The sequence below is a fragment of the Morchella sextelata genome, assembly GCF_020137385.1.
Source record: "Morchella sextelata strain SCLS chromosome Unknown scls_17, whole genome shotgun sequence".
NCBI lineage: Eukaryota > Fungi > Ascomycota > Pezizomycetes > Pezizales > Morchellaceae > Morchella > Morchella sextelata.
Window position 1 is genome coordinate 1,443,874 of NW_025408632.1, and position 13,282 is coordinate 1,457,155.

Genomic DNA, 13,282 nt, shown 5'->3' on the forward strand with positions numbered 1-13,282 from the left:
AGTAGTCTTGTAGTGATGCGGCTTTTATGAGCATTAAGCTTGCTCATTCGGCTCAGGTTAATTCAGTATTCATATGAATACTATAATTGCAAACAAAGGTTATTTCATGCAAATAAGCTATCCCAAAAGAACGGTATGCTCAAAAAGGCCGTACCAATACTGCTAGCTAGCTGGTCACACAATTGAGTTCTGTGACCGCGCTAGTATCAGGGTATGGTACTAGGCCAGACCTACACATGCATGTACATGTACCTACAACCCTCGTATCTATATATACATACATGTAGACTCATCCTTCAACCTCCCTCGCTTTGATTTCATCAGGTCATGCCATTGATGGAATTGCCAAATTGTAATTCTCAACATACACATGTACAAGAGGAATCTTCAGAACACCTACTACTTGTATTAGTTTTCAATTGTATATCGGAGACCTGCTAGTTTCCAGACCCCAACTATGCTTTTGAATATTTTGGTATTTTAATGGTATATTAAAGGCGTACTGGTACGGCGTTTTCTAAAACCCCGCTTTTTTCTAAAAAAAAAAAAACAGCTTGTGACCAAAATAACCCTTTTTGAAGAACACCAGTTCTCTACTGTATGTTTAAAAAAAAAGTGCTTCTATAGAAATACATTTCTTTGAAAAGTCGGTGTCTTTGTTAATATGGTTTTACTACGTCACTTTTAAACCTGCAAAACTTGTACGGCTCTAATCACACCCGGGTTTCCCGTATTGTATCATACATACATGTAGGTCCCGCCGCGCCGGTCATACATACATACATACATACATACACCCATCCACTTATACAACATCGTAGCCAACCAGCTATCCGCGTAGCGGTATCAACACATCATGGTTACAACCACGGTACTAGTCTCCGCATCCAGACAAGAACAAGCGCGGGCGCGGGCCTCCTCGACCACGCCCGTAGCCGCCTCTGGAGGGGTTTGAGAGCGGGGGTGAGGAGACGGTTTCCTGGAGGTGGGACGTCGGCGAAGGGCTTGGTGGTCAGGAGTTTCATGTTGGTAGCTGTGGGTGCGGTGGTGTCTTTTGGATGTGGGTTGTGATGGAGTTGGGGGTGGGGGAGGGGGCCTTTTATGGCGTTGGGATCTGGGAACAAAGGATAGAATGGATGGGACTTGGGGGGCTTTGTTGTGCCCCTGCCTGCAGGGCGTGGTTACGGGAAGAGTTGAAGAGCCGCCAGGGACCCATTCGCCAGGCACATGTTGAAGGCGGTAAAGGTGTCTATGGCTCCCTGGAGAAGATGTAGTTCAGGATAGAGACGTACTGTCCTTGGCGAGGTGTAGGAAGGCTTATGTGTGGGAGTGGGCCGCTTGGCATCGGTTTCCGGTATTTTGATCATTTCCATGAGTGGGTAATCTTTAATTTTCACCCCCCCCCCCTCCCTTTCTTTTTTCCTTAGAGGGTAATAAACACACATCCTTAGCGACGCGAAATACCAAATAAATAATCTACTCTACTATGTAGTGTCGACTTCCTTGCTCCAGCAGCTGGTCAATTTAGCACCTACTCTGTATACCATCCGTATCTACCGCCACCGACGAAAAAAATGTTCTGTCTGTAATGCTCCCTCTGACATTGACAAATACATTTCTTTTATATATTCAATACATAATAGGCACATAGTAATCGCCGACCTCCTCATCCCCCCGAAACCGAAATAGAAAAACTCCATTCTACACCAGAAAAAAAAAACAGAACAACAAAAAAAAAAAAAAAAAGGACAACCAAAATAAAAAAAGGTAACAAAAAAGCCCCGCAAACCCCGCTATCTTGAAACCTACTACTCTCGCTCCCAGACCGAACCATGGACCTTTCAGGCCAGGCACATTGCAATCGCACGCGTACGGTATCCAGCAAGCGACCACTCGCCCACCGGGGGGGGGGGGGGGCGGTACTTGGATGCCAAGGCGCCAAGGATAACGGCGGGGCGACTAGCAGGAGTGGGTGCGGTGATCTGGGTTAATAGACCCAGACCGGCCGGCCGCCTTCGGATGTTCGCACCGAGTGACAATCTATGATCCAGCTAATTTCCTTATCCACTACACGGGGGGTTTCTGTCCCCTCACCCTCACACACCCCCCGCAATAATGCCCTCGTCCAGTTATTATCATCTCTTGCCGCGCCTGTATTATGCATCCACCCGAAACACAGAGCTGCCCAAAAGTACTCTATCGTGATAGGGTTGAAACAATGTTCCGGTAACCCAAGCGGCTGAATATATGCATAACCTCATCCCTCGCGCGCTACATAACCCACCACCACCACCACCACCCACGCCAACCTTACCAGATTTTCTAGCCAGCAGTACCTGGGAGAGCCATAGATACTCTTTACGAGCGCTATAGTGTTCCAACATCGATCTCATCCTCCCGGTTGTAATAACCGCCTGCTAATGACGGCGAGTGATGGCTCGTGATCCAGCTGACTGTGAGTCGGATGTCGTTTAATTTCTGGAGTGCGCTGGTATGGGATGCGGAATAAGTGGTGTAGATACTCTAGTTTATTTGATTTATAAAACGGACGGTTGTTATATACAGGAAGGCCGGGGGGGGGGTAGAGTACTAAAGAGGAGATCTAGAGAGAGGTAGAGGGAGGGAAGTAGAGAGAGCTAGATAATTAAGAGTATTAGGAGAAATTGGAGTATTTGAGAGAATAGGGATAAATAAGATACAGAGAACCAGGGAGGGGGGAGGGAGAAATAAGGTACAACAATATATAAAGATCTGAGAAAGGCAAAGAGAAGTAAATAAGACTAAAGATTACCAGTTAATTGATACTTGATACTTGATACTCGATACTCGATACTGCACCACCCAAAAGCCGAAGGAGCTGCAGACCAGCAACTCCACTACCAATACTAATAATAACCAGACAGCCCCACGCATCCGGGGTATCAAACGCCAGCACCCACACAGAACCATAACAGAACGCCAACCCGAGAAACCACCCACACACCTCCCCCTCCCCTCTACGACCACTCAACAAACCGCACAACCCTCCTACACACGCCCCCCACCTCCCCATCCCTCACCACACTCTCCAGCCTCCCCCACGCCACACTCCCCTCGCCCGCATCCACCAGCCCCCGCATCTCCACAGCCCCCATCACCCCGTCCTCCTCGGCCCCCGCCAAATCGAGATTCAGCAGCGTCCGCTCCCCAATGTACGGCAGCTTCGTGTGCAGAATGCTCATGCCGCGGCGGCACCGCGGCGGCTGCTGCGCGTGCGCCCGGTACAGGTCGATCAGTGGCATGCACTCGGTGCGCGTTGCGAGGGTGATGAGCGCGGATGTGGACGGGGATGTGGGGAGGGCGGCGAGGGCGGCGAGGGCGCTGCTCGCGGCGGTGATGGTGTGGGTGGCTGCTGCGGCGACGGCAGTTATCCCCGCGACGGCAGCTGTACAAGCGGCTTCGGCGGCCGCGGCGGACTTGCGCCGCTTGGGTGCTGGCCCGGCGGTGCTTGGTGTGGCTGCTTTTCGGCCGGACCCAGGCGCCCGCTTGCGTTTTGACGGGGCGGGGGGTGGGGGAGTGGGAGTGGGAGTGGGGTCGACGAAAGTGACGCCGAAGACGCCTTCGGCGGGGCGGGCGCCGGCGGGGTGGGGGCGCGGCTTGGTGGTGGTGGTGCTGGGCAGGGGGGTGTAGAAGGGGTCGATGCGCGCGGGGCTGACCATGGAGGGGTCCCACTCGGTGGTGTCGGAGGGGATGGCTGTGTGTGGGCGGGTGGAGAGGGGGGAGGAGAGGAGGCGGTGGTGGCGGTGGGGGGGGAGGGGGGGCGTGAATGGGTGGGGGAGGGGGGGCATTGCGGTTGGTGGTGTGGGGTTGTGTGTGGTTGTAGTGGTGGTGGTGGTGGTGGTGGTGGTGGTGGTGGTGGATGAGAGGTGAGGTGGTGGTGGGTTTCGAGATGGTTTAGAGATGGCGGTTCCGAGATGGCACAGTAGCAGACGTTAGCAGTGGCAGTGGGGGCTTTCGATAGAGAGGTTGAGGGGACGTCAAGATCCAAGCCTCCGCCCGCTAAAGAAGCGGGATGATCTATTTTCGGAGGCGGGAGCGAGCGGGTGCCGTCGTTATTTCGTAAGAGGCAACATCATGGAGTATCACTCGGCCATGTTTAGGGTCGGTTCTGAGGCTATTTATATTCATGGATGGAGGGAGGCATGTGATGGGGGATTGCGGTGAATAGTTGGGCAGTGATGAGATTGATGGGATTGATGGGATTGATGGGATTGATGCGATGGGTGCGATTAAGGGCTGATGACCGAACGCCGGTGACTAGCGGAGATGGCTCCGTACACATTACGAGATTGGGTGAGGAGAGGATGCTGAAGGAGAAAGGGAATGAGAGGTGAAGACGAAGACTCCCAACGCAACGTAATAATTACTGTGCCTGTTCCGCGTAAGAAGAAGAAGATGAAGAGGAAGCGCGAAATCGAAGAAGCGGAATAAAAATAGCTAGGAGGGAAAAACAGCTGGTAAAAAAAGAACAGCTAGTGAAAGAAAAAGAATATATGTTGCTAGTAGAAAACGAACAGCTAGCAGAAAACGAACAGCTAGCAAAGAAAAGAAAGAAAGAAAAAAGAAGAAAAAGAATACTGTAACAAAAAAAAAAAAGAAATCGAAAAGTTATAACCCCCGCCCACACCCTCCCCCTTCCCACTACCCCACCACCACAGCGCCCTACTCCACCCTCCCCCCATGCCTCACCGGCGCCCGCTTAACATACGCCCTCTTCATCGCCGCCTCCGCCGCCGCCTGCCTGGCGGTCCTACACACCACCGCAGGCTCATACCCGCCCTCGCCCTCCTCCTCCTCATCATCCACCTCCATGACCCCCTCCTTCTCCTTCTCGGCCCCCTCCCCCTCCCCCACCCCCTTCCCCCCCTTCTCCCCCTTGACCTTCTCATCCACCTTCTCTGCGCCATCCCCGCCCGCAGCAAGCTCCTCCATCAGGATGCTCGAGCACGGGTCGCACGCGACGTACTCGCACCGCTCGATGATGCACCGCCAGGGGTGCTTCTGCCGCGGGCCCGCAGAGCTAGTGCTAGTAGTAGTGGGGGACCAGCTGTTTACGAAGCGCTCGCTGCAGCGGCGGCAGCGGAAGGCGTGGCCTTGCGGGCGGTGGACGAAGAAGTGCCCGCCGTTGGTGCGGCAGTCGTGCATTGTGTGGTGGTGGTGGTGGTGGTGGTGGTGGTGGTGGTGGGGTGGGGTGGGGTGGGTGTAGGCTTTGGGAGGGTGGTGTGGAGAGGTGGGTATTGTTACTGTGTGGATGGCGGCTAGCTAGGTGGTGGGATGGTGTGAGGATGTGGTGGTACCTGTACTCTAGTAGGCGCCGTGCGGTGTGGGGCGAGGAAGAAGATGGGAGGGTGTGACGATATCGACCGGCGAGTGGATATGGATGTCTTGTGTGTAGAGAAGAACAATCTCTCTTCTTCTTCTTCTTGTTCTTCTTCTTCTTCTTCTTGTTCTTCTTCTTCTTCTTCTTCTTCTTCTTCCTCTGCTAGCTCGTGGAGGAAGGAGATGAAGAGAGGATGAGGATGGAATGAAGAACGGCAGGCTAGGCTAGGCTGGTGGGATTGCAAAAACAATAACACAGGTATGTGTGGAATGCTAGCTAGCTACATAGCCAGGTCTACGCGTGCCTTTCCACCCCTCCCCTTCCCTGCCCTTCCCTTCCCTTCCCTTCCCTTCCCACCTTCCCTTCCCACCTTCCCTTCCCACCTTCCCTTCCCACCTTCCCTTCCCACCCACCCCTCCTTCTCGCTCCTTGCCTCTCACACCCCACCCCGCTGCACCGGGCATTGAGAACCGCTCCGTTGGTACCCAATCACTTGGCTGGCGGCTGGCCATGGCCTGTGGGTATGATCTGATGTCTGGTCTCTCCATGTACCTTCGTCCATCCATACTCTACACCCACCCCTCCCCCCCCCCCCCCCCCACAGCTAGATAAACACAGATAGATAGTTCAACAGATGACCCGTCACATAGGATCGTCCCGCCCGCCCGTCAGGTTCCGTTGGCCCCCCCCCGTTAGGTTCCGTTAGAGTAGCTTAGTTACCGTTGGGGTGGTGGGCTGATTAGCCGGGAGCAGTAGACACCCCCCCCCCCCCCCCCCACACCGCGCTTAAACAAGCGGAAGGGTAGGGTAGGGTGGAAGAAGGGTAGAGACATGCGTCTACATATGTACATGTACATGTACCGGGTACAGGCTCTAGGTGCACTGCACGACATGGTGCTCCGCTTGATTTGCCGGCGGATGTGGGCGTGTGGCGGCGTGATGAGGCTCTGGGTTTGGGGTTGGGGTTGTGGAGGAGGGGTATGGGGATGGCGAGTGGGGAGTGGGGTAATGTGGGACCTACCTGTACTCTGCCTGGGATGGGGATGAAGATTATCTACCTGCCCTGGAATATAGAATATGGCAATTATGCTCCTGGAAAAAGCCCTGGAGAGTGATCCTGCTCTATGGAGTTCAAAAGATACCAACTAGTACATCCAAGGACCCTAGCTACAGTCTCTGGTGGAACTATCGTGGAAATAGGGATTAACGATCAAGGGCTTCTGGCCATTGATGCTATCGCTCATATCTCTGCAGAACAGAATGAGGACTATACCTGAATACAATACCCGTTCATTGGACGAGGTGGCGTGGCTTAGTGTTGTTGGGAACCAGGTAAAATTACCGTCTCTCACAGTTATTGTGGACAGACACCGTGAGGATATTGGTTCGTCTTGGCAGTACTAGAGGGCCAGAGAACGAGAACGAGATGTTCATTAGACGGAAGATAAAATGAGGATTCGATTCGAGCCTCTCGCTCTCACTTCAACTACACCAATTCGATCTGACGATGGGATATCTACGTCTCTAGAGTACTCCAGCCTCTTATGGGATGATACTATGTAGCTACTGAGCCAAGTACTGGGTGTCTACAATCGAATCCAGCTCGCAGGCCAATAAAAGCGCACGCCGCAGCCATGCATCAGCTCCTCCGGGCCCTTACATCACAGGCACGCAATCATGCACGCAATTGCACCACTCTACTGTTTCATGCCTCATCTCAATTCTTTCATGTCTCATCTCAATTCATTTCCCAACTACCGAAAAGAAAAAAATAACAGCCAAGTTAAAGATGAGTAAATCCAACGAACCCAAAAGCCCGAACCATCACCAGGAGAAGAGGACATGGGGAATCGAAGAAATAATGGAATAAATGGGATGGAATAAATGAAATAAATGAAATACAGAATAAATGGCTGCTAATGACAAGAAATGGTGATGATAGGAAGAAGAAAGAGCGGACTATACCAATAATAGCAATGGAGAGGAAGATCATCTAACCAACTACAAATGGACCCACCCGCCTTCACCATTCCGAAACCTAACACGAAGCCGGCTTCAACAACGCCTTCCCCTCTCTCTCCTCACCACTAGCACCCGCCGCCCTCACCCCCACCGTCACCCCCATCCTCCTCCTCCTCTCCTCAAACCTCACTGTATCCACCGCAAACCTCCAATCCACCATCCCCGCCGTCCTTCCCCCGACATCCCTCACCTCCAGATCCGCCTCCCTCTCTAAACACATCCTCACGCCCTCTACGCTCCCCGCCATAGCCATCACATGCACCACACTCCTTCCCTCCCCATCCTGCACATTCACATCCGCCCCCGCACCCATCAACAACCTCGCCACCCCGACACCCGCATCCCCCATCCTCCCCGCCACATGCAGCGGCGTCGCCCCCATCCTATCCTGCACCCCCACACTCGCCCCCGCCGCCAACAATAACGCAACACCACTCTCCCACCCCCGCCGCGCCGCAATATGTAGCGCCGTCCCACCCCCGCATCCACACCGCACATCCACTCCCGCGCCGCCGACGAGCAGCGCCCGCGCTACATCCTCGTTGCCGCGCTTCACGGCGACGTGCAGCGGCGTGTAGCCCGCGGCGTTGAGCGCGTCGTGGTCGGCGCCATATTGAGGCTGCAGCAGCAGGCGCACGATGCATGTGTTTACGGCGCAGGGGGTGCGCGCGGCGAGGATGTGGAGGGGGGTGTTGAGTTGGGGGTCGCGGGCGGAGGCGGGGGACCCGCTGTTGAGGAGATGGGTGGTGTAGTGGAGGCGGTGGCGGGTGGAGTAGGTTAGGGCGCGGTGGAGGGCGGGGGTGGTGTCGTGTGGGGTGGGGTGGGTGAGGTTGGGGGGGAGGGGGGGTGGGGTGGTGGTGGGAGAGGTGGGGCAGGGGGGAGGGTGCGAGTAGTGGAGCGTTATGGTGAGGGAGGTGGTCGAAGGGATGGTGGTGGGGTCGAAGCGCGCTGCTGTGGAGGAGGGGGCGTTGTGGGTGTGCATGGCGGGCGTGGTGCTGCGCGGCGGCGGCGGCGGTGGGATAGCTAACAATCAGACAGGAAACCAGAAAACCAGAACCAGAAAACAGAAAAAAAAAACAGGAGCCAAAACACCGTCTTTCCGTATCACCATCCAGAAGAGACAAGGACAGAAACAGAACAGAACAGAACAGAACAGCAGGACAGACCTCCGGATCGATGGTCGTTCCGCGGGGTTACTTAAGTAGGGGTAGGTTAGGCTAGGGAGGTAAGATAGGTAGCAGGGCGGCAGCTACGTTGAGAGCGCAGCGCATTTTTCTCAGCCTCCTTCGCCCTGACAGACAGACAGACAGGCCGACAGACAGTGTGGTTGCTACCTACCGACATAGCTTACTTACCTATCTATGACTTATTCCACCCTACATGGGCTAACAAGTAACACTACATGCTCTGCTCACTTGCTAGCCAGTTGGCTTGAGTCGGGTGGGGCTTTGTGCGGCTCTCTGGCTGTGAGATCCTTGTAGAGTAGAGTAACACCAGACTGCGCGTGCGTGACTGGCTGGCTTGGATGCGGTGGTTGGTTGCCTTGCGTGAGGCTCTGTGGGGTGGTGACTCAGGCAATGTGGGTAAGGTAGGGATTGTGGGGAGGGGAGGGGAGGGAGGGAGGGAGAAACACGTCGGAGGGAGAGGTGGTTTGTGGGGGGGTTGTGGACGGAGGTATTGTTACTCTTAAGTAGAGGACGCTAGGATTCGGGAAAGGGCGCTAGCTGGATGTGGGTTTGGGTAGTGGTGGGCGTTGGGAGTGGGGTGTTGGTACTTACATGTAGGATAGCACCAGCGAGCTGTTTGCGGGGATGGGGACGGGATTGCATAACGTTAGTAGTAGTGGTCAGTGTGTAGTCATAGTGGTGGGCAGTGGGAGTGGGAGTGCTGGAAAGTGTTGCGGAGACGAGTGTTTGGGCCGGAGCTGCAGTGCGGCCATGGCTACTGCTGTTGACCCATCTTGAACCACATCACTCCCAGATCTAACTAGATAGATACAGATCTAAATGATCGAATGGAGTAGTTCTATTCTCTCTACACTACATACCGTGGTGCTTCTACATGTACATCCTCTCAGCACCGACATTTAGAGACGCTCCAAACACCAACATCCTCAACCTTTAAAGCCCAGTGCCTCCCCGTACTCGTATTCACAGCCATAACTATCGTCACCATCCATCCATCCATCCCCATCCACACCGTCCATCCAACTTCCAAAAAAACCTATATACACTTTAGTAACGCTACACCTCGTATATCTACTAAATAACCGTTACACCTGCCATTCCACCTCGCATTGGGACTCCGTCATCTACAGCGTGACAACAGCATCACACGATCCTCCCTGGCGTACAGCATTGTGCGCCCTCGTATCGTTATCGGTGTTGGTGTCGCTGGTACACGGGCACAGGACGGGGACTTGCATGGGGGGAGGGGAGGGGGATCATGGGTTGTCACTCGGTTTGATTGTTTGGTGGGCGGGGGTGTATGGTGGGGTAACTAACGGGTGAGTGGGCGGACGGTTGGCGGGTGGCGGAGTGGGTTTGGTTATATGTGGCCTAGGTATAGGTGTGGTTAGTGGGTTAAGAATCGTGGGTATTTAGCTGGCTGGAGATGATGGTTGTGTTTGTTCACTCGGGGGTGGCTTTGGTGGTGGCTTGTTTCTCTGGTTTTCTGGGTGTTGATGTTTGGTAGGATTAACAGCAGACAAGGGGATTCGATTGATGGGAGTGAGCGGACTAGGATTTGGTTCTCTACAGTTTCCGGTAGAATTATTGCGAAAGTGGGTTCCCCGTGACCCGATAGTCCTATTGGCCCTTAAAAGATTTTTGCTACGAGCACAGACCAACAAAATCCACTCTTTTAGCTCTGACTTTCGCAATAATTCTACCGGAAACTGTAGATAGCGCTGGTTTAATAAACCTACATGTCAATAAGCAAGAATGCAATAATACAGAAATGCTCGTTTGATTTGGAAATGATATTTTGGCCCCCTTTTACGCCGAGTTGTCGATTAGATGTAACATACCTACAAGCTATATAAAAAAAGAACATAACCTACAAAAAGAAAAAAGATAAAAAAAAAAACGAAAACGAAAAGACCTATCCCACACCCCCGTTGACCCCAGCACCTTTTCACCCCCCGATCCCCGGATGCCTGCACACCTAACGGTTATGCGTCATCTTCACATACTCCTTCCTCTCCGCCAGACTGGGCCGGTTCCTATCAATCGGCGGCTGACCCGTGATCCTACTCAGCGTAAACCTATAGAACCCGGTGCCATCGTCGGTGGTCAAGGTGACATGACTGATGACCCGATACAGCCCGTCGTACCTGATGCCCACCGAGGGGGCCCAGCGCGAGTCCTTCTGGCTGCGGAAAAGCCGAACGGGCTTCCCCGTCTGCTCGGATTTGATGAGCGACATGGTGGCGTTCGTGAGCACGGGGGGCACGTCGCTGCCCCTCATGTCCTCGTCTTTGCGGTTCCCGCGCGAGCCGGAGTAGAAGACGGTGTCGCCCTGGTCTGCGTCGGTGTCCTCGTAGTCGATGTTGCCGGAGATGACGACGCTGTAGGCGCCGCCTTGGATGCGGCCGTGGATGCCGCCCATGCGTGAGCCGTGGGCGCCGTCGCGGAGCGCGCAGATCTGGTATGGCCACCAGCTGTGTTCCTGTCAGCACACATTCTATATAGTAACTCCGAGTCGGGGGGAAGGGGTATATAAACTCACTCTCCAACCTCCAACCCGTTGTGTCCAAACACCGCAGCATCGCGGCGCGGAAACGCTGGATCGAGACTATACGTCCTGCCCCCCGTCCGGGAGCTCGTCACCTTGATCCCCCTCATGAGGCCGCCGGCCTCCCAGTCATCCGCCACCTCATCTTCGTCCCAATCATCGCTCGCACGCCCCTCCTCCTCATCACTCGTGAACTCAAAGTCCTCGTCCGACGGCACAGGGCCCGGCGCAAACTCGCCCCTCCCCCAGCGCTCGCACAGCTTACTCGCCGTCCAGGCGATGTCGGCGCCGTAGATGTCTGGCTTCATGAGGTGGCTCATCGCACGGCCAATCTCGGAGACGCGGTAGTACAGGCCGTCGTCGTCGAACTTGGCCTGCGAGGCGAGCGAGAGGACGCGGCGCAGCGTGGCGAACTCTCTGACGCCGATGGTCATGGGGCCCTCGGCCCTAATGGCCTTCTCGACATTGGTGATGCATTGGCGGAGGTAGAGGAGGAGGCGGTAGTCTTCGTAGGCCTTGAGGGAGACTTTGAGGGATGCTCTTTCTTCGGGGCCTGTGGGGGGGGGGGGGGGTTCAGTACTGATACTCCAACAGATGCTGAGGGGGGCGGGGAGAGGACTGACTGATGGGGGGGAAGGGGAAGGGCATCGTGAGCTGTGTGTCGAGGGTCCCTTCTGCCCTTCGCGAGTGTGTTCGGGGGAGTCGTGAATGTGTGTCCGGGTGACGGGCTGTGAAGGGGTGTTGTGTAATCTAGCCCTAAGCCCTAAGCCCTAAGCCCTGCCTATCAGCTGAAAAAGATAATGTTGCGGAAAAGTGAGAGTGTGATGGAAGATACAGAAGAGAAGAGGGGAAGAGGAGGGAGGGGCAAGGGATGCTATTTATACCTCACCAAGCAAATCCCACCAAGTCCCCCATCCAGCTGCTAACACTAACAACTGCAACAACCTCTCTATGTGATGTAGGTACCTGCCTTTAGATCTTTTGCCGCTTTGCTCTGGTTGGCTTAGCTACCGACAGGTGCATAATCTCCACACATCTACCCGTGATAGTAGACCGATGGTTCGCCTGATCCAACTGCCTATATTTCCCTTTCCTCTTCCCCGCAGTTCTGATGGATGACTCCCACAACCCACAAAAGCTCTGAAAGCTTGCAAAGCAGACTGCACTAATATCATATGTGATGTGTTGATCATTACCCCCACGGGAAATTTGGGAACCGTGACCATGGTGGGGGTGACTCACTCATAGGCGCTCACTCGGAAGATCTGAGATCGGGTTTGACGAGTCTCAGATTGATTGATTGATTGATTGATTAGGGATTCGTTAATTGCCCTCATCCACGAGTCTCAAAGCTTCAATTATTATCGACGTCTAAAGCCATTCAAAGCCATTTTATAGGAGCCCAGTTAGGACACATTCCTCTTGACAGCGGGTCCTTCGCTGTTTGACACCGTGATATTATTGCTTTGAATGACACATATCCAACGAGACTTGTAGACTACATGTACATATTGTACCTACATGGCTAGATGTAGCTACATGTATCTACGTGTCTATGTGCAGATCTGGCTATATGTAAGGATAGTTAACAATACTGCATTCAGATCGAAAGAGAACACTCAGCATTGTACAAGTAGAACACATATACCGGACTAGGTAGTATATATATCTTCGCGGTTAGAGGACTCTTTCCTCTATCATCAATCAGGTCATCTATCATACCCCAAGCGCGACTTTCAATCTGTCTTCCAATCTGGCTACCGTCTGTCTACATCCCCTCTCTCTACATACCTCTCTACCCACGTCTCTACCCATCTAGCTATCTATCATATCTATCCATCCAGAGCGGTTTAATAATACCTTTGAATGGCGAACTGCACATACAAAACCCTACAACACTACAATAACACAAGAGATATAATACCACCCGTAACTATAATACAATATCGCCACCAGATCCTCATACGTAACCCACTCTAGATAGTGCTATAATCCAAAGAGATTGTACCTGCATTTCCTTGTTCTTCCAGATTATGCAGGTGACGAAAGCGAAAGTGCATCATTCTGGCGTATCACACCTCCGCCCCGCTGGAGGTCATATATAAAGTCTTCAATAGGCACTTCCACCAAACTTCTTTTCCGCTAGTTTGTGCTTCTTATCCCACA

The 13,282-nt window shown here is 53.6% G+C and overlaps 5 protein-coding genes across 5 annotated transcripts; all 5 read right to left on the reverse strand.

Annotated features, from left to right (window-relative positions):
* Window positions 1-860: 860 nt before the first annotated feature.
* Window positions 861-1,025, reverse strand: H6S33_004475 (uncharacterized protein; the record flags this gene model as incomplete). Its single annotated transcript, XM_044835840.1, has 1 exon — window positions 861-1,025. The coding sequence occupies one exon, from the start codon at window positions 1,023-1,025 to the stop codon at window positions 861-863; it is 165 nt and encodes a 54-aa protein (XP_044691213.1).
* Window positions 1,026-2,996: 1,971 nt separating this feature from the next.
* Window positions 2,997-3,827, reverse strand: H6S33_004476 (uncharacterized protein; the record flags this gene model as incomplete). The annotated part of the gene is made up of 1 exon (XM_044835841.1): window positions 2,997-3,827. The coding sequence occupies one exon, from the start codon at window positions 3,825-3,827 to the stop codon at window positions 2,997-2,999; it is 831 nt and encodes a 276-aa protein (XP_044691214.1).
* Window positions 3,828-4,701: 874 nt separating this feature from the next.
* H6S33_004477 (uncharacterized protein) lies at window positions 4,702-5,184 on the reverse strand (the record flags this gene model as incomplete). The annotated part of the gene is made up of 1 exon (XM_044835842.1): window positions 4,702-5,184. The coding sequence occupies one exon, from the start codon at window positions 5,182-5,184 to the stop codon at window positions 4,702-4,704; it is 483 nt and encodes a 160-aa protein (XP_044691215.1).
* Window positions 5,185-7,397: 2,213 nt separating this feature from the next.
* On the reverse strand, window positions 7,398-8,363 carry H6S33_004478 (uncharacterized protein; the record flags this gene model as incomplete). The annotated part of the gene is made up of 1 exon (XM_044835843.1): window positions 7,398-8,363. One exon carries the CDS (start codon window positions 8,361-8,363, stop codon window positions 7,398-7,400), a length of 966 nt encoding a protein of 321 aa, XP_044691216.1.
* A 2,183-nt stretch (window positions 8,364-10,546) lies between these two features.
* Window positions 10,547-11,764, reverse strand: H6S33_004479 (uncharacterized protein; the record flags this gene model as incomplete). Its single annotated transcript, XM_044835844.1, has 3 exons — window positions 10,547-11,042; window positions 11,111-11,669; window positions 11,740-11,764. 3 exons carry the CDS (start codon window positions 11,762-11,764, stop codon window positions 10,547-10,549), a joined length of 1,080 nt encoding a protein of 359 aa, XP_044691217.1.
* Window positions 11,765-13,282: the final 1,518 nt, after the last annotated feature.